At 38.7% G+C, this 22,315-nt stretch overlaps 1 protein-coding gene across 2 annotated transcripts in view; it reads left to right on the top strand.

Annotated features, from left to right (window-relative positions):
- DPY19L3 (dpy-19 like C-mannosyltransferase 3) overlaps positions 1-15,599 on the top strand; it is an 85,625-nt gene extending 70,026 nt beyond the window's left edge. For both annotated transcript variants that reach the window (XM_043988076.1, XM_043988077.1), the window contains 3 exons: positions 8,184-8,316; positions 11,375-11,533; positions 12,590-15,599. In XM_043988076.1, coding sequence (XP_043844011.1) covers positions 8,184-8,316; positions 11,375-11,533; positions 12,590-12,751 — 454 coding nt within the window. In that variant the 3' untranslated portion in view covers positions 12,752-15,599. The remainder of the gene's footprint in view (positions 1-8,183; positions 8,317-11,374; positions 11,534-12,589) is intronic.
- The last annotated feature ends 6,716 nt before the right edge of the window (positions 15,600-22,315 follow it).

Genomic DNA, 22,315 nt, shown 5'->3' on the forward strand with positions numbered 1-22,315 from the left:
CTGGGTTTCTGTAGATTTCATAATTGGGCTAGCTGTCCAGTACTGTTTAAAAGCCAAAGAAAAAATATAAATATTTTTCAGCAAGACATGAACATTTTAGGTTTGGAAAATCCATGTCTCAAATTATCCTTGTTATCATTATTCATAAAAGATCCAAGAATACAGCAGATATTGGTACTTAATATTTAACTGCAAGTCATCTTAAAAGGAACTGGTCTGACTTTTAAAGGAAATACACCAGAATAAATTGACTACAATTATAGGCTAAAACAACAAAGAAAAAATGGTTAATTTATCTCTAACGGATTCTCCAAATTAGGGATCCAAAAAATAAAGTCCCAGGTGATGAATCTCTCTAGTGGGTCCTCACAACTAGAAAGGGTTCTGTCGTTTTTATGCCATGTGAGGCCTCACTTAGAGTAAAACTTTGGACTTTGTCTCCCATCCCTCACTTGCAGTAGCAGTTCAGGTGTTTTCATCTCTCAGGCCTCTATGGGCACCTGTGAGGAGCAATAGGGTTTTATTTAATGCTGTCAGCTTGAACTCTCAGACTAATGTGTGCTCCCCAAGCCAATTAGTTAGTTTTTAAGATTGTTTTAATTCCAGTTCCTTTTAAGGTGACTTTTGCAGTTATATGTTTCAGTACGGATACCTGCTGTATTATTGAATCTTTTACTGATATTTCTTCTTTTTTTTGACTCAGTAATTAACACTCTGATTTCAATTTTGACATTTGCTTTATCCTCGAAGTACTTCATGACCACTTAACATAGTTCACTTTTACAGAGATATTTACTAAGAAGATATAGCAAAAATAGAAGTACACCCCTTTCTCCAAACTGGGGTCACACTCCACCCCATACGACCTCAAACTCTGAGGAAAGGAGGCATAGGCTTAAAGCAGTTCTTACAGAGCATTCACCCTACCAAGTTCACTTCTTTTTTATCATAAAAGTATTTTATTATTTTCTAGTTACATGAAGAGAGAGTTTTCAACATATGTTTTTATAAAATTTCTAGTTCCAAATTTTTCTCCTTTCCTCCCTTCCCTTCCCCCTCCCCAAGCCAGCAAGCAATCTGATATGTTACATATGTACAATCACATTAAACATATTTCTACATCAGTCATGTTGTGAAAGAAGAATCAAAACAAAAGGGAAAAACCTCAAAAAAGAAAAACAAAAAGGTAGAAATAGTATGATTCAATCTACATCTAGATTCCACAGTTCTTTTTTCTGGATATGGAGAGCATTTTCCATCATGAGTCCTTTGGAATTATCTTGGATCATTGTATTGTTGAGAAGAATTAAGTCCAAGTTCACTTCTGAATGTGGTAAAGCCTCTTGACAAGTCAGTCCCATACTGCAAGATAGTGTGTTGGCTATTTGGTGATCTGCTAGTGGGTTGGACCAAGCAAATCACTCCAGACGTCTGTGAAGCCTGGCTAAGAGTAAACACCTGCATAGACTGTGAATGGACCTCTGCTTCTCTGATGTGCTGAAGTTTCACAAGGTCCTGTACCAAGAGAAAGGAGACACAAGCAAGATTGTTGTATCTCACACCCAGGCTTGCCTAGGAAGAAATGTGCTCACTGCCTCGCCTGACGGAGGGTGGGAAAAGGGCACCACTCAATTGGCTACTCAGAGTTCAGGTGCCTTCCTTATTCCTCTTGACCAGCAGGAAGGAAAAGGAGTGAATTTCTCCATTTTGTGGCCTTTTGTTTGCACTCCCAGTTCTGGCTCAGCAACTGACCAAAGGGGCTTTTCTTCTTTTTTAACAGGACACAATAAAAACTGCAGATATCAGGTCAGACCAGGAAAAAGGAGAGAGATAATGAGCTCACTTTACAAAAGCTATGACCTGTAGGAAAATTCTTTTAAAAACGAAAGAAAGAAGTCATAAAGAAAAATAAAATAGATAATTTAAATTACATGGAAATTGAAACTTTTATGCAAATAATATCAATGCATAGAAAATAAGATGGGAAACCATTGAAATAAGGGGAGAGCTTTTGATAAAATAACTTGTCAAGATCTGATGTTTAATATATATGGAGAATTAACATAAATATATAAGACCAAGATCCATTCCCCAGCAGGTAACTTCAAAGGAAATTAAGAAATGATTCTTTTTTTTCTTATTTTTTTTTGCACTCTCTTTTTTTCACCCTTCCTTCCTTATCCTCTTCCCCTCCTACTTTCCTGCAGCGTTAAATAGATTACTCCTCTCAATTGGGTAGGAAAGCTATTCCCTCCATGAGCCCACCCCAATGAAATCAAGGTCCCTGAGCTAATTCAGTGTTCTAAATTTTTCTTCCTCCCTCCCTTCTCAACCCTCCCTATGTGATCAAGCAATTCAGTATGTCATACTTGTGCAGTAATGCAGAACATCTTCATCTTCCTTGATTCCAGAACTCCCAGGTCAAAGGGCTTTTCTTCTGCCAGAAAACAGACATAGAATACTGGTGAATACTCTTGAGGTGGAAAGTCAGGCCCCTCATTCTACATTATTGGACACTTCCAGGAGCAAGCTCCCCAATCCTTATCTGAGCAGGCCAAGTCCCAGTGCTCATGCCCGTGACTGGGCCTTCATTACCCACCTTGTTCCTAACCTCCCTCCTCCCTAAACAATTAGCACACTAAGTAAGGGAAACCAATAGCAGCATACTTCATGGATTTGTTTTTTCTAGTCTGCGATGAGCTTTGGCTCAGGTTTTGTCTTTATGGACGACAAAGTTTTAATGCTTTTGTTTCTCCCCACTTCCCAGTGCAGAAGAGGAGAGGAAGCTAGATGTCTATAGTTAAATATCCCTTTGAAAGGATTGCATGAGGGCAGGGATCATAAGAGCTTCCTTCACATCTAGAGTACTGTGCTTGATTAAGCGTGGCTGCCTGCTTCTTTATGGTGCTGGGAGCCTGATTTAACTGAAGTGGTTAATGCAAATTCTATTTTAACTGCAGAGCAATAGTTTCACTGCAGTTTTGTAAGGTGATCAAGTAGTTTGATATTTCTGCAGAGCTCCCCAGATCTGTCACTTCTAGGGAAAGAAAAATTTGTTGCCACCAATGAAATCATCCAGACTCAACAGGATTCACCCTGGTTAGCTCTTACCTTCACTCTCCCGCCTCACTTCTGTCCCCTAGCTTCCCTGGATTTAAGATTCAACTCAAATCTACCTATAATGCATGTTTTGAAAACTCAAATTTATTCTAATGTAGCTGATACCAGAAAACAATTTGTCCGTAACTTGAATTTAGTATTTGCTATTCCTTTTAATATATAATAGTTAACATGTAACCCTTTTTTCCCCTTTTTTCCTTGCCTACCCCCACTCTGCCCTAGAGATGGCTACCATTAGGGGGGGTGTGTGTGTGTGTGAGTGTGAGTGTGTGTGTGTGTGTGTGTGTGAGTGTGTGAGTGTGTGTGTGTGTGTGTGTAAAATTATTCTATAAATACTCCTATTTTCCTATTTATCAATTCTTTTTCTGGATACAGAAAGTGTCTTCCTTCTTATGTCCTTTGTAGTTAATTTGAGTATTTCTTCTTTGGAGGGCAGTGAGGGTTAAGTGACTTGCCCAGGGACACACAGCTAGTAAGTGTCAAGTGTCTGAGGTCAGATTTGACCTCAGGTCCTCCTGAGTCCAGGGTTGGTGCTTTATCCACTACACCACCTAGCTGCCCCCCAAAGTTGTTCTTAAAACAATATTGCAGGGCAGCTAGGTGGCACAGTGGATAGAGCACCAGCCCTGAATTCAGGAGGACCTGAGTTCAAATCTGACCTCAGACCCTTGACACTTAACTAGCTGTGTGACCCTGGGCAAGTCACTTAACCCCAATTGCCTCACACACACACAAAAAACCCCAATATTGCACTTACTATATATCACATTCTCTTGGTTCTGCTAATTTCACTCTTCATTATTTCATGCAAGTCTATCCATGTTTTTCTTCTTTTTTTTTTGGTGGGGGGGACATCCATATTTTTCTAAAATTAATGAGCTCATAATTTCTTACAGCACAGTAGTATTCCGTCACAATTATATATCACAACTTGTTCATACATTCCCCAACTGATGGGCATCTCCATAATTTCTAGTTCTTTGCCACCACAAAGAGAGCTGCTATAAATATTTTAGCGCATATAGGTTCTTTTCCTGTTTCCCATATCATCTTTGGAAATAGACCTGTTAGTGGTATTGCTGCATCAAAGGGTATAGGCAATTTGATAACTCTTTGGGCATAATTTCAGATTGCTATCCAAAATTGTTATATCAGTTCACAGTTCCACCAACCATGAATAAAAGTCCCAGTTTTTCCGCATTCCCTCTTCACTTTCCTCTTCAATCATTTTAGCCAATCTGATAGGTGTAAAATGATATCTCAGGGTTGTTTTAATTTGCATTTCATTAATCAATAAAGATTTAGAGTATTTTTATATGACTATAAATTGTTTTGATTTCTTTATCAGAAAACTGCCTTTTCCCATCTTTTGACCATTTATCAATTTGGGAATGACTCATATTCTTAATAGATTTGACAAAGTTCTTTATGTATTTGAGATGTAACGATTGGAATGACGCCACCTGCTGGAGACTTACTGTAGAAGAGTTCCGCCCATGAAGTGAAGGTCTTTGAGGGTAAGACCAGGAGTCTTTTCTTTGGCGTCAGGAAGTGATGCGGGCTAGTGGGAGGAGGAAGGAAGAGACTGGCACTCAGGCTCACGCTCTTTCCTGAGGACGCTGGTGGAGAGGGGAGCTAGAAATGAGCTCTCCCTTTAATAGATAGGAATCTAGGCCTTTTCTTCTCTCTTTACCAAACTCTTATTCTCCTTAATAAATGCTTAAAAGTCTAACTCTTGCTAAAGCTTATAATTTATTGGCGACCACTCATTAGATATTTTAGACAGTTTAGCTAGAATTTTAGCCCTTAACAGAGATATGAGACCTTTATCTGAGAAGCTGTATAAATCCCCCCACCCCCATTTTCTGTTTTGCTTCTGATCTTGGCTACATTTGTTTTATTTATACAAAAAGTCGTAATTTAATGTAATTTAAATTATCCATTTTTCACCTCATTCTGTCCTCTGTCTCTTGTTTATTCATAAATTGGTCAACTATTCATAAATCTGATAACTAATATGTTCCATGTTCTTTAGATTTTCTTGTAATATCTCTATTTATATCTAAATCATGTATCCATTTTGACCTTATCTTGGTAAATGGTGTAAAATATTGATCTATGCCCAATTTCTGCCAGACTGCTTTCTAGTTTTTATTAAATAATGAATTCTTATCCCTGAAACTTGTCTTTACACTTGTCAAATACAAAGTTACTATATTAATTTGCCACTGTAAATTGAATGTATACTATGTACCATTGATCTACCTTTCTATTTCTTAACCAGTATCAAATAATTTTGATAATTATTATCTTATAATATAGTTTAAGATCTGGTACTACTAAATCTCCTCCCTTTACATTTTTCTTTAGTTACTTTGATATTCTTGATTTTTTGTTCTTCCAAATGCATTTTGTTATTATTTTTCCTAATTCTGTAAAATAATTTTTGGTCATTTAATTGGAATGTCATTGAACATATAAATTAGGTAAAATTGTCATTTTGAGTACATTGATCCTGTCTACCCATGAACAATTAATATTTCTCCAATTATTTAAATCTGATTTTATTTTTATAAAAAGTTTTTTATAACTTTGTTTATATAGTTCCTGGGTTTGTTTTGGCAAGTGTATGCCCAGGTATTTTATACTGTCTCGTGATTTTAAATGGGGTAACTTACTATCTCTTCTTGCAGGCTTTTACTTGTGGATATATAGGAATGCTGATGATTTATGTGGATTTACTTTATATCCTGTTACTTTGCTAAAATTATTATTTCAACTAACTTTTTTTTTTTTTTTGGCTGGGCAATGGGGGTTAAGTGACTTTCCCAGGGTCATACAGCTAGTAAGTCAAGTGTCTGAGGCCGGATTTGAACTCAGGTACTCCTGAATCCAGGGCCGGTGCTTTATCCACTGCGCCACCTAGCCACCCCCCTCAACTAACTTTTTAGTTGAGTCTTTAGGATTTTCCAAGTATATCATCATATTGTCTGCAAAAAAAGATAGTTTTATAACCTCATTCCCTATTCTGATTCTTTCTATTTATTTTTCTTCTTTTACTATTATTGTTTGGATTTCCAAAACAATATTGAATAATATTGCTCACTGTGGACATCCTTGTTTCACACCTAATCTTAGTGGGAAGGGTTCTAGCTTATCCCTATTATAAATAATGCTTGCTGATGATTTTTGGTAAATGCTTTTTATCAATTTAAGGAAAAATACCTATACTTAAAAGTGGTTTGGTTTTGGCGGGGGCAGGGCAATGAAGGTTAAGTGACATGCCCAAGGTCACACAGCTAGTAAGTGTCAAGTGTCTGAGGTCAGATTTGAACTCAGGTCCTCCTGAATCCAGGGCCGGTGCTTTATCCACTGTGCCACCTACCTGCCTCCACAAATGTTTTTAATAGAAATGAGTGTTGTGCGTTATCAAACTCTTTTGCTGCATCTATCGGTATAATTATATGATTTAAAAAAACTTTTATTATTGATATAATCAGTTATGTTAATAGTGTTCCTTATGTTAAACCATCCCTGCATTCCTGGTATAAATCCCACCTGGTCATAATGTATGATCTTAATAATACATTGTTGTAATCTTTTAGCTAGTATTTTATTTAGGGTTTTTTCATCCATATTCATTAGTGAAACTGGTCTATAATTTTCTTTCTCTGTTTTTACTCTTCCTGGTTTAGGTATCAGTATCTTATTTGTTTCATAAAAGAAGTTTGCTAGACTTATTATTCCAGATAATTTATTTAATATTGGAATTAGTTGATCTTTAAATGTTTGATAGAATTCACTTATAAATCTGTCTAGTCCTGGTGCTTTTTTCTTAGGAAGCTGTTCAATTTCTTTTTCTAAAATAGATCTACTTAGATATTCTATTTCCTCTTCTGTTAACTTAGGCAATTTGTATTTTTGTAAATTTTCTTGTTTCACTTAAATTGTTAAATTTGTTGGCCTATAAATGGGCAGAATAACTCCTTAAAATTGCTTTTATTTCATCTTCATATTCACCCTTCTCATTTTTAATACTATTGATTTGGTTTTCTTTTCTCTTTTTTTAAATCAAATAAACCAATTTTTTTTTCATAAAAATAATTTACATCAGATGTATAGACATTTACCTCTTCCTGTCCACCATTAGAATCTAAGCTCTTTGAGGTCAGGGACTGTACTTTTTAAAAAAATTGTTGTATCTCTAGCACGCTAATAGCATAACAACCTTCCATAGATAGATAGAAAGAGAAAGTAAGACAAATAAGAGATGTCCTTTTTTAGAGAGTTGATAATGGTAGTACCATCTCTGCTGCTGGGTTGGTTATTTTTTTCCATGATTTTTATAGATTCTGTCATTAAAGACTCACTCAAGCAAACTCTTTGTGACCATTCTGTCCTTTTAATGGAGTGAAAGCCCTGGAAATCTGTTCTTGATGTCAAGCTGTTGTTATAGGGCTCAGACTTGCCCTTAACGACAGATCATATTCTGTGCTACTCTAGGTGGCCTTTCACTTAAGCCCAATTCAAAGGAACAGTAAATCTCTCCTGAATTCCCTTTGACTGGTCCTGACAGCAAAGAAAAGTTTGTACTTTAAAGGTGATGTGCCAGACCCAGAAGCTGTCTGTGTTATAAAAGCCATTTGTTATGCTACATAACTTGGTAAAACCTGGAATGACCTCTGAATTTGGAGCCAGAAGTCCTAGGTTTGGAAGTCATCTCTGCTGTTATCGATATGGTCAGGCCATTTAGCCTTTGGCCTCAGTTTCTTCATCTGTAAAATGAGAGGATGGGACTAGAAGATTTCTTGCAGCTCAGAACATGTTCCTATAAGTTTGTTATAACTGGTACTTCTTGGTAGTTTATTCTGGTGATCTATTGAACTTCAAACCAGAAACCAATGTAGTGTGAATATATCTTGTCTTATTTGTTTTTCCTGATTCCTAATGTGTTAACATGGTTGAATGAGTTCAAAAGAATGGTGAAAGAATTTTTTTATTTGTCTTTTCTTGTATTAATAAAAAACCCTTAAGATTTTCTCAAAATTTGGAAACCTTGTTAGGTCAAACACTCCTCGGAAGGCTGTATTTGCTGGAAGCATGCAGTTGTTAGCCGGAGTCAAACTGTGCACAGGGAGGACCTTAACCAATCACCCACACTACGAAGATAAGGGACTGAGAGAGAGAACAAAAGAGGTCAGTGCCCTCTCGGACCCTATGTTGGCTTTTCTAGTTTCTTTTATGTTTGGTGATAAATGTATTTTTATGCAAGTTGTCTATAATTTGGAGTTCAGAGGAGTTGAGAATTAGAACAGCTGCAATCCAGATAATTCACCCTTTAAATTTTTTGTATTTAATTTATTTTGGCAAACATTGATCAGTCACCATTTATTTACAAAGTGCTATCCTACGGATACAAAAAGATAAACAAAAAAGTCTGCCCCCAAAGAATTTACATTCTATTGGAAGGATACAACATTTATGCAAATGTAGCATAAATATGAAACAAGGAATATTGAAAAGGGGGAAGGAGGGAAATCAAGTAAGACTTCACTGAGAAGGTGGTGGCTTCAAAGGAATATAAGGATTCTAAGAGGTGAAAATGAAGACAGATAATTCAGTACTGAGTCCATGTGCCAATGTACCTAGGCAAGAGATGGAATATCGGTTCCAGAACAAGAAGTTAGATCAGTTTGAGTGGAACAAAGAATTGATGATTGGAAATAGTATTAAATAAAGTGAGGAAAAATGGGTAGGACCAGACTGTGGAGGAGGGCCTTAGATACTAGACTTAAGAGTTTATATTTTGGAGGCAGCTGGGTGGCACAGTGGATAAAGCACCAGCCCTGGGTTCAGGAGGACCTGGGTTCAAATCCAGCCTCAGACACTTGACACTTAGTAGCTGTGTGAACCTGGGCAAGTCACTTAACCCTCATTGCCCTGCGCGTGTCGTCCCCCCCGTCCCCCCCCCCCCCGCCCGAAGAAAGTTTATATTTAATTTTATAGTCAATTAGGAGTCACTGAAAGTGTTTGAGAGCATAATATGTGATGTGGTCAAGCCTGTACTTTAAGATTATTTTGGCAGCTAGGAAGTGACTGGAGAAAGGCAGAGCAACTAGAATGTTTTTATTGTAGTTCAGGTGAGGTGGCAAGGGCCTTAATTAGGGTGGTGGTTCTGTGAGTAGAGAGAAGAGGATAGATATGAAAGGTGTGGAGGTAGAATTGAAATGACTTGGTAACTAATTACAAATGGAGTATGAGAAAGAGGGAGGAGTCCCCACTCTGGGTGTACAAAACTGAGTGGATGGTGGTATGCTAGTAGAATGAGAGGGGACAGCTAGGTGGCGCAGTGGATAGAGCACTGGCCCTGGATTCAGAAGGACCTGAGTTCAAATCCAGTCTCAGACACTTGACACTTACTAGCTGTGTGACCCTGGGCAAGTCACTTAACCCTCATTGCCCTGCAAAAAAAAAAAAAAAGAATTAGGAAAGTGTGGAAAAGAGGTAGTTTAGGGGAGAAGATAATTCTATTTTGGACTTGTGTTTGAGATGTCCATGGCACATCTGGAAGGAAATATCCAGCTTGCAGATGGGACTGTGGAACTAGAATTCAGGAGAGAGCTTAAGACTTGATCTATAGAGATTCAGGAGTTGTCATGTAAATAATACTTAAAGCTATAGGAACTGATGAGATTTCTGAGATACTGTATGAACAGAGAAGAAAGGGCCTAGGACAGAGCCCTCGGAACACCGATGCTGAGGGCACAGGAGATGAATAATGATCCATCAAAAGAGACTGAGGATGAGTGAGTGATCATCCAAGACAGGGAAGAACTGAGAGAGAGCAGGGTCACTGAAAGCCGGGGGAGGAAAGAGTATCCAAGAGGCAGAGGTGTTTAGCAGTATCAGAGGCTGCAGAGGTCAGGGAGAATAAGGCTGAGAAAAGGCCAAGTTGAGTCTATTGTTAACCTTAGAGAGAATAATTTCAACCAGGTGGTAGAGAAGTCAGCTGTAGAGAGAGAGAGCAAGTGGAGACAGTGAAAGGGAGCTACAGGATGATACAAGAGCCTGAGAAGACAGAAGGGTAAAGGGAGGGTCTTATGAGGATGGAGTAGATATGTATGGGTTTTAGTTAATGGGGAAAAACACTAAATGTGTAAAGTTTGAAGATGCATAAGAGAAGAGTTACTGGTTTACCAGCCTGCTCAGGTATGCAGAAGGACTAAGTCAAGGATACAGGCCTCATCAGAGAGAAAGAGGGAAAGAGGGAGAGAGGGAGAGAGGCCACCGCTTCCTCAGGAATAGGAGTGAAGGAGGAGAGGTGGGGTGAGCTGCTCAACTTTGACTGTCAAACGGATGTGCAGACTACCTGGCTCGCTTGACTAGATTCAGCTCTTTGCAAACCTTTAAGCACCATGTAAATATTGGCTGTTAACAAGGAAAATGGAGGCCTTAAAAGTTTATATGGCAGCAATATTATGGTCACATGAACCCAAGGGATTGGAGTTAGGGTGGTTTGGTCACTTTGAAGATTTCATTGTAAAAATGATGATTTGAGGATGAGCTGGTTCCAAAGCTATTGTTCTGTACTCAGGCTTCCAGCATCCATGTTCATGCCTTTGTACAGTTTGCACAGTGACCTCCATTCTTGGACTATCCTCCCTCTTTACCTCTGCTTCTGGAGCCCCTTGTTCCGTTTAAAAAGGTTCAGCTTCTGTGCCACCTCCTCTAAGAAACCTTTCTTGATTCTCCCGGTTGTCAGTGCTTCCTGGTCCCTGAAATCACTTTGCATTTATTCGTGTATGTGTGGTTTCCTTCCTACTAGAATGTAAGTTCTTTGAAGGCAGGAACTGATTTGTTTTTGTGGCTCATTCATCTGTCAGTGCCTGGCACATTGTGTTTAATAGATGTTGGATTGCATTTAATTGAAACTTTTGAGTGTATATTTTCAAGTAGTTGTATGTTACAGTATATCACCAGGGATTCCCTCTTTCTTTTTCTTCAGCATGATTCTATTAAAACAAGCATGAAGGGCATCTAGGTGTCGCAGTGGATAGAGCACCGGCCCTGGATTCAGGAGGACCTGAGTTCAAATCTGGCCTCAGACACTTGACATTTACTAGCTGTGTGACCCTGGGCAAGTCACTTAACCCTCTTTGCCCTGCAAAACAAAAACAAAACAAAAAAGCATAGCTTTTCCCCTATCAATTTGGTGATTGTATGTTCTTATATAATTTTCTTTGCATTTTGAAAGGTTTATCAAATATATGCAAAGAGATCTCCCGAGGAAGTTTATTCCCTCCTGAGGTCCTTTGGCACAGACTACGTCATCTTGGAAGACAGCATTTGCTATGAAAGAAGGCACAGCAGAGGTTGCCGTCTGCGAGACTTGCTTGACATAGCTAATGGACACGTAAGCACAGTAGTCGTTCTTTTTGCAGAGTATCAGCTGAGAGGGCAAACAGTCACAACTAAGCAGGGTTTCATGGCTAGTTTTTAATTATTACATTAAAGCAGCATATTAATAAAACATGAATTGTGCCTGCATATGAGGAAGGCACTAGGAATCACTGGTTACTAGGACATGCATACTGACTTGTTTTCCAAGGAATAGCAATTGAAGCCCTCTATTAAGGTGTGTGCAGTTCTTGTGAGCAGTGCCCCACATCTGGAAAAATGACTTTCTGGTCTATAGCTGTGAAGCAGCCAAGTGACAGTCCCTGGCCATCTCTGAAGAAAGGGTGCCTGGTGCTCTGCTAGGCCCTGGAAAGATCGGGAGAAAGACTTTACCTGTTAGAAATTTGAGTTGCATAAGAGATGAGAACAATTGCCCAGCTCACTTTCTTTGTAGTATGTTCTTCTGTTTGAGAGGGGCAGTAGATCATGGGAGTTACTTACAAAAGACACAGTCTTATGACTCGTGCACAAAAAGCACTAAATAAATATTCGCTGAATGACATGATTGAGGCTCGAAGGAAGAAATAGGTTTGATTCATACTTTTACTCAGAGGCAACATCTCTTAGTGAGCCATGACCCAAAAACCCAGATCACACTACTGTATCAATATTCACTTTTTTTAAATGGAAGCTTTTCTTTCTGAATAGCATATGTCACGGCCATCTTTATGTATTTGTTGGGGCTAATGGGAAGAATCTTCTTTATTTTCTTTGAAAAGACAATGTGGTATAAGTGAAAGAACCGGACGAAGAGGTAGCTGATTAGAGCTGTTACATTCCTCTAACACAGATGGTGTGACCTTGGCAAGTCCTTTTGGCAGGTGTAGGCCTCAATTTCCCAACATGTAAAATGAGGAAGGAGTAGATGATCTCTAATGGCTTTCCAGCTCTAAAATTAGTATTACAAAATTTTCAATTTAGTTGTACCTCATACATAATTCCTAACCACACCTGAATCCACTCGTGACTATGCGTACTTTCCATGTTTATATGAGTTTCATCTTGGTCTTAGGTAATGGATGGCCCAGGAGAGAATGATCCTGATTTAAAGCCTGCCAAGCACCCTCGCTTCTGTGAAGAAATCAAAAGAAACTTGCCTTCATACTCTGCACACTTCACCAGAGTATTTCAGAACAAAACATTCCATGTTTACAAGCTGTCTAGGAACAAGTAACACAACTTTTGCTAATTCTTTATTCCAATCCAGGTGAAATTTCATTCTGTTGGAGCCCAACGTGATGAAATTCCTGTGTCGTGAGTCAGTTTTGAGCCTCAGCAGACTCAGGCTGCTTTCCACACCATTTTGAGTTGCCCCATTCTGCAGCAACAAGCAAGGGTTCATGGTCAATGAATTTCACCTGTAGTTTAACGCTGTGAGGTTAATAAGTACTCTAGAAGTTTACATGAGTGTTGATATTTTTGAAGGTATTTACATGAATTGTCTTTTTCTTTTTGTCTAACTTTTCCCACTGGTGTTCATTGTGTTGCGTGTAAACGAGTTTCTGACAGTGACCTGGAACTTTGTTGTTTGAGCTGTTTCCAATAAGGTAGGAATACTGAGTCTGCTTAGGATTGGAAACATTTTTAAGCTTACTTTAAATTTTATCCAACTGAATCAAGTGACTTTGTAACAGAATTAATGGATAATATCCTTTCAATTTAATTATTACATGCTATTGAAGTATTACATACACTAATAATGGTGTGGCAGTTAAAAACAAAGTTTACTATTGTCCTGTTTTTTCCGTAAACTTTACAGACATTTCATGCGGTTAGCATTCAAAAATTATGATGGCTCTGTGTATTTATTTGATACTTTTTCATTGACATGTGTTTGAGCAAGCACTTCAGTAAAACATAATACCTTTTATTAAAAACAAAATTTTAAAGTGGTAGGCACAGAAGAATATTACAATTAAGTATCTTGGGTTCTTAGAATGGCAGAAAAGTGTGTGTAGGAAGATCATTTTGTTTCATAATAGGATATTCAACTAGAATTTGTTTTGTTACTATTTGGTGTTTTTGTTTTAAAGCACATTTATAGTATTTTAATTTTTTTCCTTCCATTAATATTTTTTGTTTCATTTTGTACTTGTTTTAAAATTGCCAGGTTGACTAACTTTGGTAACCTGTGTTCTGGTTTTAGCTTTTGTATTTTTACAGCTTAGTATCTATCTACTTTTTAAATGTTGTCTTAACTATGTCAGTATTATGGTATTTTTAGGCAAACTGCATTTTCATACCAAGTGTGACTTATGTCAGCTCCAACCTTAATGAGGTACCTTCTATCTTTATTTTTTTTCCTTTCTGAAAGGTAATTAAGTGCCTCTAAGTCTACCCCAATGTGGAACTACTTATAAGCAGCCCTAGTACTATGTATACCTGCTCAAGAAATTTCTTTTTCTTTTTTTTTCTTTTTTTAGTGAGGCAATTGGGGTTAAGTGACTTGCCCAGGGTCACACAGCTAATAAGTGTTAAGTGTCTGAGGCTGGATTTGAACTCAGGTACTCCTGACTCCAGGGCCAGTGCTCTATCCACTGCGCCACCTAGCTGCCCCTGCTCAAGAAATTTCTGATGATTACTGTTATAGTTAATTTCTAACAAAAAATATAAAAAACGATGCTGCTAAAAACATATTGTACATTTAATTAAATCAAGATGGCTAATGAGATGAACTTTCACCACTGCTCTATGCACCAATGCCAAATGATTTAAATGCCTTCCCCTTGTAGTTGTTCTAAGGTACATTACCAAAGGGATTGAGATGGAGATGTCACATGTTCAAATAATTTTATATTCAGCAAATACTCATTAAGCAGCATTCAGAATCTTTCTGCACTTTCATGTTGAACACAGAAGGATAGTGAGCTTTTATCAAAACTTATTTAAATCAACACTTGACAGTAGCTGGGCTATTAAATTGTGCATCCAAAGCTCCTGAATCATTTCTTTCCTCTGTCCCTTAATGAGGTTGGAGTCCACTGCAGTTTAACATAATACAATAATAAAACATTTTAATCAGTATTAAAACTTTAATTAAGCCAGTAATGATGCATGCCTGTTGTAGCTGACAGCATGGGTCAGTAAGTTCTTCATTGAGTGCCTTACAATAATTGAAAATCAAGCACATGTAAGGTACTATGTTAGACTGTGAGGTTCAATTTTTAAATCATCAGCTCTCTTTTCAAATATTTCAACAAAACCTAGAGTCCCACAAGTATTTGTCTGTTCCTTTTGAGAATCTGGTTGTAGATTTACCACCCTGAGGAATCATCCGGACATTTTGCTGCTATTCATTGTCACATAGATGGCACGAGATGCTTTTTTATGAAGTTTATATAACAGTAACAGTGTTGCCAAATCATTCCATGTTGATCAAATATTTTCATGGAAAATATAAAGTGCCAGAAGAAAAAAAAAATGTGCCAGACAGAGCCCACACATTCTTATTTCCAAGACACTGTGACCGTGTACAGTAGAATTTTTTAATTTCCTAAAAGACAGATCTCCCAGATATCACCTGGACGTTTTCAGAGCTAGAGTCAAAGCCCTTTTTATAATCTCTCCATGGCATGTACAGGAAAGGAGCTCAGGCTAGAGGGAAGAACAAGGAAACTCATGACTTGAGGTTTGTATTGCTAGCTTGGCCACCACCCTGGAGCCAGCTGTTGTAGATCCATGAGTCTGGCCTTCCTAACCTTCACCTTAAACAGGCATCATGTAAGAAGCAATGAGTACTTAGAGAGAGCCTCAAAACCTTTGAGTGAACAGGTCTTGGTGCATCAGAAAATGGCTCTTACTACTCCAAAGTTAGTAGCCAAAAAAGCCTAAGTAATTCATACTCACCATAATTTTTCATTGCCCTTTTCTGTAAAGTACTGGAGCATATTTAAGGTCTTTTGACCAGGAGTAGAATGGTAATCATATAAAATTAGATATGATCAGGATGATGTGCTTATTCATATTATTGGTCTAAACAATTCAAAAGCCATCAAATTTGGGCTTTATTTTAATTTTCCTTTTTTCTAAAGGAAACAAAATTGTACCAAGTCTCTTAGGGACTTAATGTCAGACACAAAAAACTACAGTTAAATTCCATTTTTGGGTTAGTCACAACCTTATAATTAATAGAATGAAGTTTTGATATGCCCACATCATCAGTTCTGACAAACACACCCCACGATATTAATTTTCAGTAGAGCCTTTAGGCCTGGGTGGTTAGTACTTATCAGGTCATAGAGAGAGGCTTTTTGGGGAGAGGGGAGCCTGTCAAACTTTCCTGTGATAATTGGCTTTCTGATTTAACATCCTATGGGTGAGATCTTACAGAAAACTGTTTTATAATTTGTTATACTGAACCATGTGAAGATTGTATATTAAAATAAAGGTCTTTTAAATCATGCAAGAGAAATGATTCTTATTTCCCTCAAGGCCAAGGCCTAAAGAATCTTAACTATGCTAGAGAGGGCTGATCACTAAGGACAGAAAAGGGAGGATCTTTAGTTCATTGGTCAGTTTTTTGATTTTTGTTCCTATTCTAGCCAATCAATACCTTGGCTAGACAGCTGCCTACTAGCTGGGGTTGAATCTTAGGTTTGTAGCTATTTGGTTTTATGACATTACCCAGCTAAAAATGACAATACCTGCCATTAAGGAGTTCACGTCTATGAGGAGGAATCCAGTTTTTGCAACTTAACAATAGCATAATCAATTCTGTGCCAACTAATAAGCCCATATAATCCTAGCCTACATTATTTGAACTATATTGTCCAGAACAAGGTTTCTCTGCCCTAGTCAGACTACATATGGAGTATTTTGTCCAGTTTGGGTGCCTCAGCTCAGGTAGAACATTAACTAGCCTATCTAAAGAGGGCAAGCTAACTAGTTACAGGACTCAAGACTATGTTGAAGAAAAGAGATCATAGGGTTTAAAACTGGCATCAGCCCCTGGATTTCAGCCATCTGTCTCCATGACTCTACTTCCCACTCCCCATACACCTGCCCTTTATCAGCACAGATGACAACTTTCTATGAGATTGGACCTCATGAAAGACCTTAAAGAATCTGAATCAGAGGTGTCAAACACACAGTCCTCTGACTGGTGGTGGGAACGCCCTGGAATACAGCTCAAGCCAGATGAAAATGGAGCTGGAAATCATTAACAAAAATATAGAGTGTGGCCCACAGGGAACCTTATTTGCAGTTTAGTGGCCCCAATTTCTATTTGACTCCATTGGTCTAAATCACTTGCCTCCTTTCAAAGGATGTCTCAGTATCTTCCTAATTCTTCATACTCTACCATCCCAGTGATTCTGAAATCTCAGCTGCCAACATAGAATCCCAAGTTCCCCATTCCCAACTACCTACTCATTTGCTCTCATCCGTAGCCCAATAATGTTCCACTGCTGACCTGTGCCCCCCTTCCCCCTGTGCTCTTTGGAACACCTTATCAGTAATTAACAAACTTGTTTAAACTTTTTCTTACTCTTGCCATCTTCTGGAAATCATTGAAACTTTGCTCACTTCTGACAACACCACATCCCTGGTTACCCTTTCCAGTAGGGGTTGCATTTTAACACAGATTATTCCATTCCATCTCTGACTAGTTATGGTGGGAGAGACTGAATACTCTTTTCTCCGCATTACCACATCCAAACTCTACATCATTCAGTAACCTCCCCTGCTATGAAATTCACTCTATCCACACATCACCAATCCAGATGCTAATGGCTGTTACCTCTCTATCTCCAGGATATTCTTCCTTCTCCAGTGAATTCAGTACCTGATTCAGAGACTTTCTAACCCCCAAACCCAGCTTCTCATACCTAGGGGACATCAATATACAAATTGATTAACTCTCTCAAATACCCTAAATTTTCAGTTTTTCAGTGGATTTAATTCTTATGACCCACTCTTCCACTCTACTTCAGCCACACAAAAAGATCATACTTTTGATCTTGTTATCACTCACAAGTGTTCCAGTTCTGTGTTCATCAACTCAAATTCTTCAATCAGAAGCCTTTGTTTCTTTGTCTTATTTCAGAACATACCTTGCCAAATCTCAACCTTGGATTATTCCTGCAAACTACCCCCTTCAGTCCTAATCATGAACATGATTCCTGAATGGAACTGGAGAAAATGACAAAACCATGTTGATTGAATCCCCTATAAATTTATCTTGCATGATCTCAACCAAGACCTCGCAGTTTGATGCTTCCTCAAGTTTCCCATGTTGCTCCATTCCCCTTCAGCTGAGACTGTGACCTTATTACACACACACACACACACACACACACACACACACACACAATTGAAGAGAGCCAGAGCTCCTCTTCTGACCTCATCACTCAGTCATCTTCCCACACTATCTTCTCCTTCACTCTTGTCTCACATGTAGAGGTTGCCCGGGTTGCCAAGGCAGACGTCTACCTGCAGTATTCCACTATCATATGCTGTATCACTAATCTTCACTCTCTCCCTATTTACTGATTCCTTCCCTCCTGCCTACAAACATACCCATGTTTTTTCAGTTTTTAAAAAAAAAACCACTTTATCTGACCATCTTTGCTGGCTATAGTTTATATTACTCCTCAAAGTAATCAAAACTCCTTGATAAAGCAATCTATAGTGGTGCCTCCACTTCTGTCTCTCATCCAAACCTCCAATCTGGCTTCCAGTCTCATCATTCAACTGAAATCGTTCTCTCCAAAGTTAGCAATGATCTCTGAATTACCAAATCTTTTTTTTTTTTTTTTGGTGGGGCAGTGAGGGTTAAGTGACTTGCCCACGGTCACACAGCTAGTAAGTGTCAGGTGTCTGAGGTCTGATTTGAACTCAGGTCCTCCTGAATCCAGGGCCGGTGCTTTATCCATTGCACCACCTAGCTGCCCCCTGAATTACCAAATCTAATGGTCTTTTCTCTCTTGTTCTTCTTGCCGTTTGCAGCCTTTAACATGTCAGTCACCCTCTTCCTGATACTCTCTCCTCTCTAGGGTTTTGTGACACTGCTCTTGGTTCTTTTCTGTCCCTTTGAAAATTATACCTTCTCAGTCTCTACTAGATTTTCATCCAGGTAATGCTCAGTACCATGAACCTTTCAAGATTCTGTCCTAGGTCTGCTTCTCTTTTCTCTTTAAACTATATTGCTTATTGATATTGATATGATCAGCTCTCATGGGTTCAATAATCATTTGTGTGCAGATGATTCCTAGATCTACAGTAGGCAGCCCTAATCTCTCCTAAATTCTAGTACCATATCACCGTCTTTTTAACATCTCAAAGCAGTTGTCCTATAAACAGCTCAAACTCAATATGTTCAAAGTGGAACTCATCTTTTCCCCCCAAACCTTTCCCCCTTCTTCCCAATTTTCTTTTCACAGTTGAGGGTACTCCCAGCCTTTCAGTCACCCAGGCTTACAACATTGGTAGTCATCCTCTATTTCTTATTCACAACCCACATAGTTAATCGGTTGTCATATCTCATTTTTACCTTCATATGTCTCATATACACCCCCTTCTTACCATTCTCCCTAGTGGGGCCCTCATCACCTCCCTCCTGAACTATTGTAATAGCCTTCTAATTGGTCTCCTGCCTTAAGTGTCTTCCCACTTCATCTATGCAGCCACCAAAATGGTCTTCCCAAAATGTCACCTCACTATTCACTAAGCTCTAATGGCTCCCTGTGACCTCCAGGATCAATTGTAGAGTGCTCTGTTTGACCTTTAGAGCTTTTCACACCATGACTGTGCTTCCAGTCCTCTTATACTTGACCCCTCCATGCACATAGGCTATAGCTCCATTGGTCTATTTCCTGTTCCTCATATGGTTGGGGTTGGGGGAGAAAAACAAACTGTGCTAATGAAAATGTTATCTCATTTGATTCTCCCAACAACACTGCAAGTTAAGTGCTGTTATCCTTAGTTTACAGTGGAGGAAACTGAGGCAGAGTGTCCATAATTTGCCCAGGGTTGCCCAGGCTTAGTGTCTGAGGTTGTATTTGAGCTCTAGCTTCCTGACTCCAGACCCTCTGCTCTATTCACCACACAACCTGGCTGCTGCATCTGTTCACTCCAGGCATCAGCACTGACTGTCCCCCATGGCTGGAATGTTCTCCCTCCTCCCCCCTGCCTCTCTTCTAGCTTCTTTGGCTTCCTTTAGGTCTCAGTTCAAATCTGCTCCCCACCCATGTGCCCCCAGCTGCTAGTGCCTTTCCTCTGAGATCAGTTTCCATTTATACTATGTGTGTATGTGTGCATGTGCATACACAATGTCACAATGGCAGAGTGCAGCGTGAAGACGAAGTTCTGTTGTGAAACCTTGTAATTCAAGGGATTCACAGATTAACTAATTTGGAAAGCCAATCCATATAGTTATTGAAAGACTAGACAACTTGTCTGTTTACAAAATAGCCCCAGAGAATGAGTACAGATTCAACCCACAGAGCAAGGACACATTGTTAGCCAACTTGGCATGGCTGCCAGCCTATGTATCAACATGTCAGTCTATAGTGACCCTGGTGGCCTGCCCATATCCACTACTAACTGGCATAGAAGCTGAGAGATCAGACAGTGACAACATTAGACAAGTCCCTAGATTAAATTATGTTATAGGTAAATTTGAAGAAACAGTGACATTAGATACTACCCATGTAAAAAGATCTTGCTTGTAATTCCATGTTTATTGCTGTACATGTGAATTATTACATGTTCAAGTGTATGTTTTTTGTTTTGCTGCTATGATTATTTGGCTCTTTTATGTTTATGCTATAGCAGTGTCTGTTAATTGTTTTGTGTTTACACTGCTGCCTATGGTTAAGTTGTATTTTTTATATAGGCCTACTGATAGTATGATTATTATAGATAGCTTTGCCTTGTTAAATAGCCATACTGATTGCTTTTGATTGATTACTGTATGCTGTGGATATGTATGAACATCAAAATGTGTGTGTGTTATGTCCTGTATGTAGTTAGGCAAGCTTATCATGTGGTATCCTCTCAGATGATGCTCTGTAGAGTACCGTGTCTGTTGCATATACTCTAGATTTGCAGGCGCTGTGCATTTGATTTATTTTACTTTCAGTAATGCTGAAGGATGATTACCTGGGATGCCAGGGAAATCACCCTTGTTATCTTAAAGTGTTGATGCTTGTAATTATACTGCATAGTTGCAGGTTTGGGACTTGCCCCAGCTGACCTTTGCAAGGGACTGCAATGAATTTTTGTCTAGGGGAGGATTATAACCTAAGGCCCAAATCCCTTTGGTATGGGACTCTCTCCTCATTGGTGGAGATCAATTCCCTACCCTTCATAAGGGGTGGGTTGGAGTTGGTTGGAATGGGAAGAACTCTGCACTCTTTGGCCCTTCAGACTTTCTTCAGTTTCTCTGTGTTCTACAGTTGCATTGGGTTCTTCTGGCTTCTTGCTCAGAGAGAGAAAATGGATAATGCCAAACTCCCACTTCAGGTTGCTAAGGGGAAGAATAAGGCTCTAGGGAAAATGCATCCAAAGCTTCCAAGAAAAATATGAATTGGTCTCAGGCCATGGAAGCACTCAAAAGGGACTTTGAAGAGAAAGTAAGAGAGATAGAGGGAAGGTTTAGAGAGGTAGAGGAAAAAATGGAAAAAGAAATGGGAGCAATGCAGGAAAGTCATGAGAAAAAAGTCAACAGCTTAAAAAGCTAAATGGAAAAGGAGATACAAAAGCTCTCTGAAGAAAAGAATTGCCTAAGAATTAGGACTGAGGGCAGCTAATTGGTGCAGTGGATAGAACACTGGCCCTGGAGTCAGGAGGACCTGAGTTCAAATCCAGCCTCAGACACTTAACACTTACTAGCTGTGTGACCCTGGGCAAGTCACTTAACCCCAATTGCATCACCAAAAAAAAAAGAATTAGGACTGAACAAGTAGAAGCTGGGGACTTTATGAGAAACCAGGACACAATGAAGCAAATCCAAATGAATAAAAAAATATATAGGGCAATATGTAATATCCCCTTGGAAAAATAGCTGACCTGGAAAATAGATCCAGGAGAGATAATTTGAAAATCATCAGACTACCTGAAAAACATGATCAAGATATGAGTTTAGACATCATCTTCCAAGAAATTGCCAGGGAAAAATTGCCCTGATATTCTAGAAGCAGAAGGTAAAATAGAAATTGAAAGAATCCACCAATCACCTCCTGAAATAAATCCCAAAAGGAAAACTCCCAGGAATATTATAGACAAATTCCAGAGCTCCCATGTCAAGGAGAAAATATTGCAAGCAGCCAGAAAGAAACAATTCAAGTACTGTGTAGCCACAGTTGGGATAACACAAGATCTAGCAGCATCTACATTAAAGGACCAGAGGGAAAAGGAACTGGGACGACAGCCAAGAATCACCTACCCAGCAAAACTGAGTATAATCTTTCAGGAGGTAAAATGGGAATTCAATGAAAAAGAGAACTTTCAGGCATTTGTGATGAAAAGACCTGAACTGAATAGAAAATTTGACTTTCAAATACAAGACCCTAGAGAAGCATAAAAAGTTAAACGGGAAAAAGAAATCATGAAGGATATTAAAGATTGAACTGTTTACATTCTTACATGGGAAGATAATACTTCTAACTCATAAGCACTTTCTCAGTTTTAGGGCAGCTGAAAGGAATATACTTAGAGGGTACAGGTGTGAATTGAATATGAAAGGATGATATTTGTAAAGCATTTAGTTTTTGTTTATCCTTGCTTTTTGTGAGGCAGT

This window comes from Dromiciops gliroides, chromosome 2, assembly GCF_019393635.1.
Source record: "Dromiciops gliroides isolate mDroGli1 chromosome 2, mDroGli1.pri, whole genome shotgun sequence".
In the NCBI taxonomy this organism is placed as follows: Eukaryota; Metazoa; Chordata; class Mammalia; order Microbiotheria; family Microbiotheriidae; genus Dromiciops; species Dromiciops gliroides.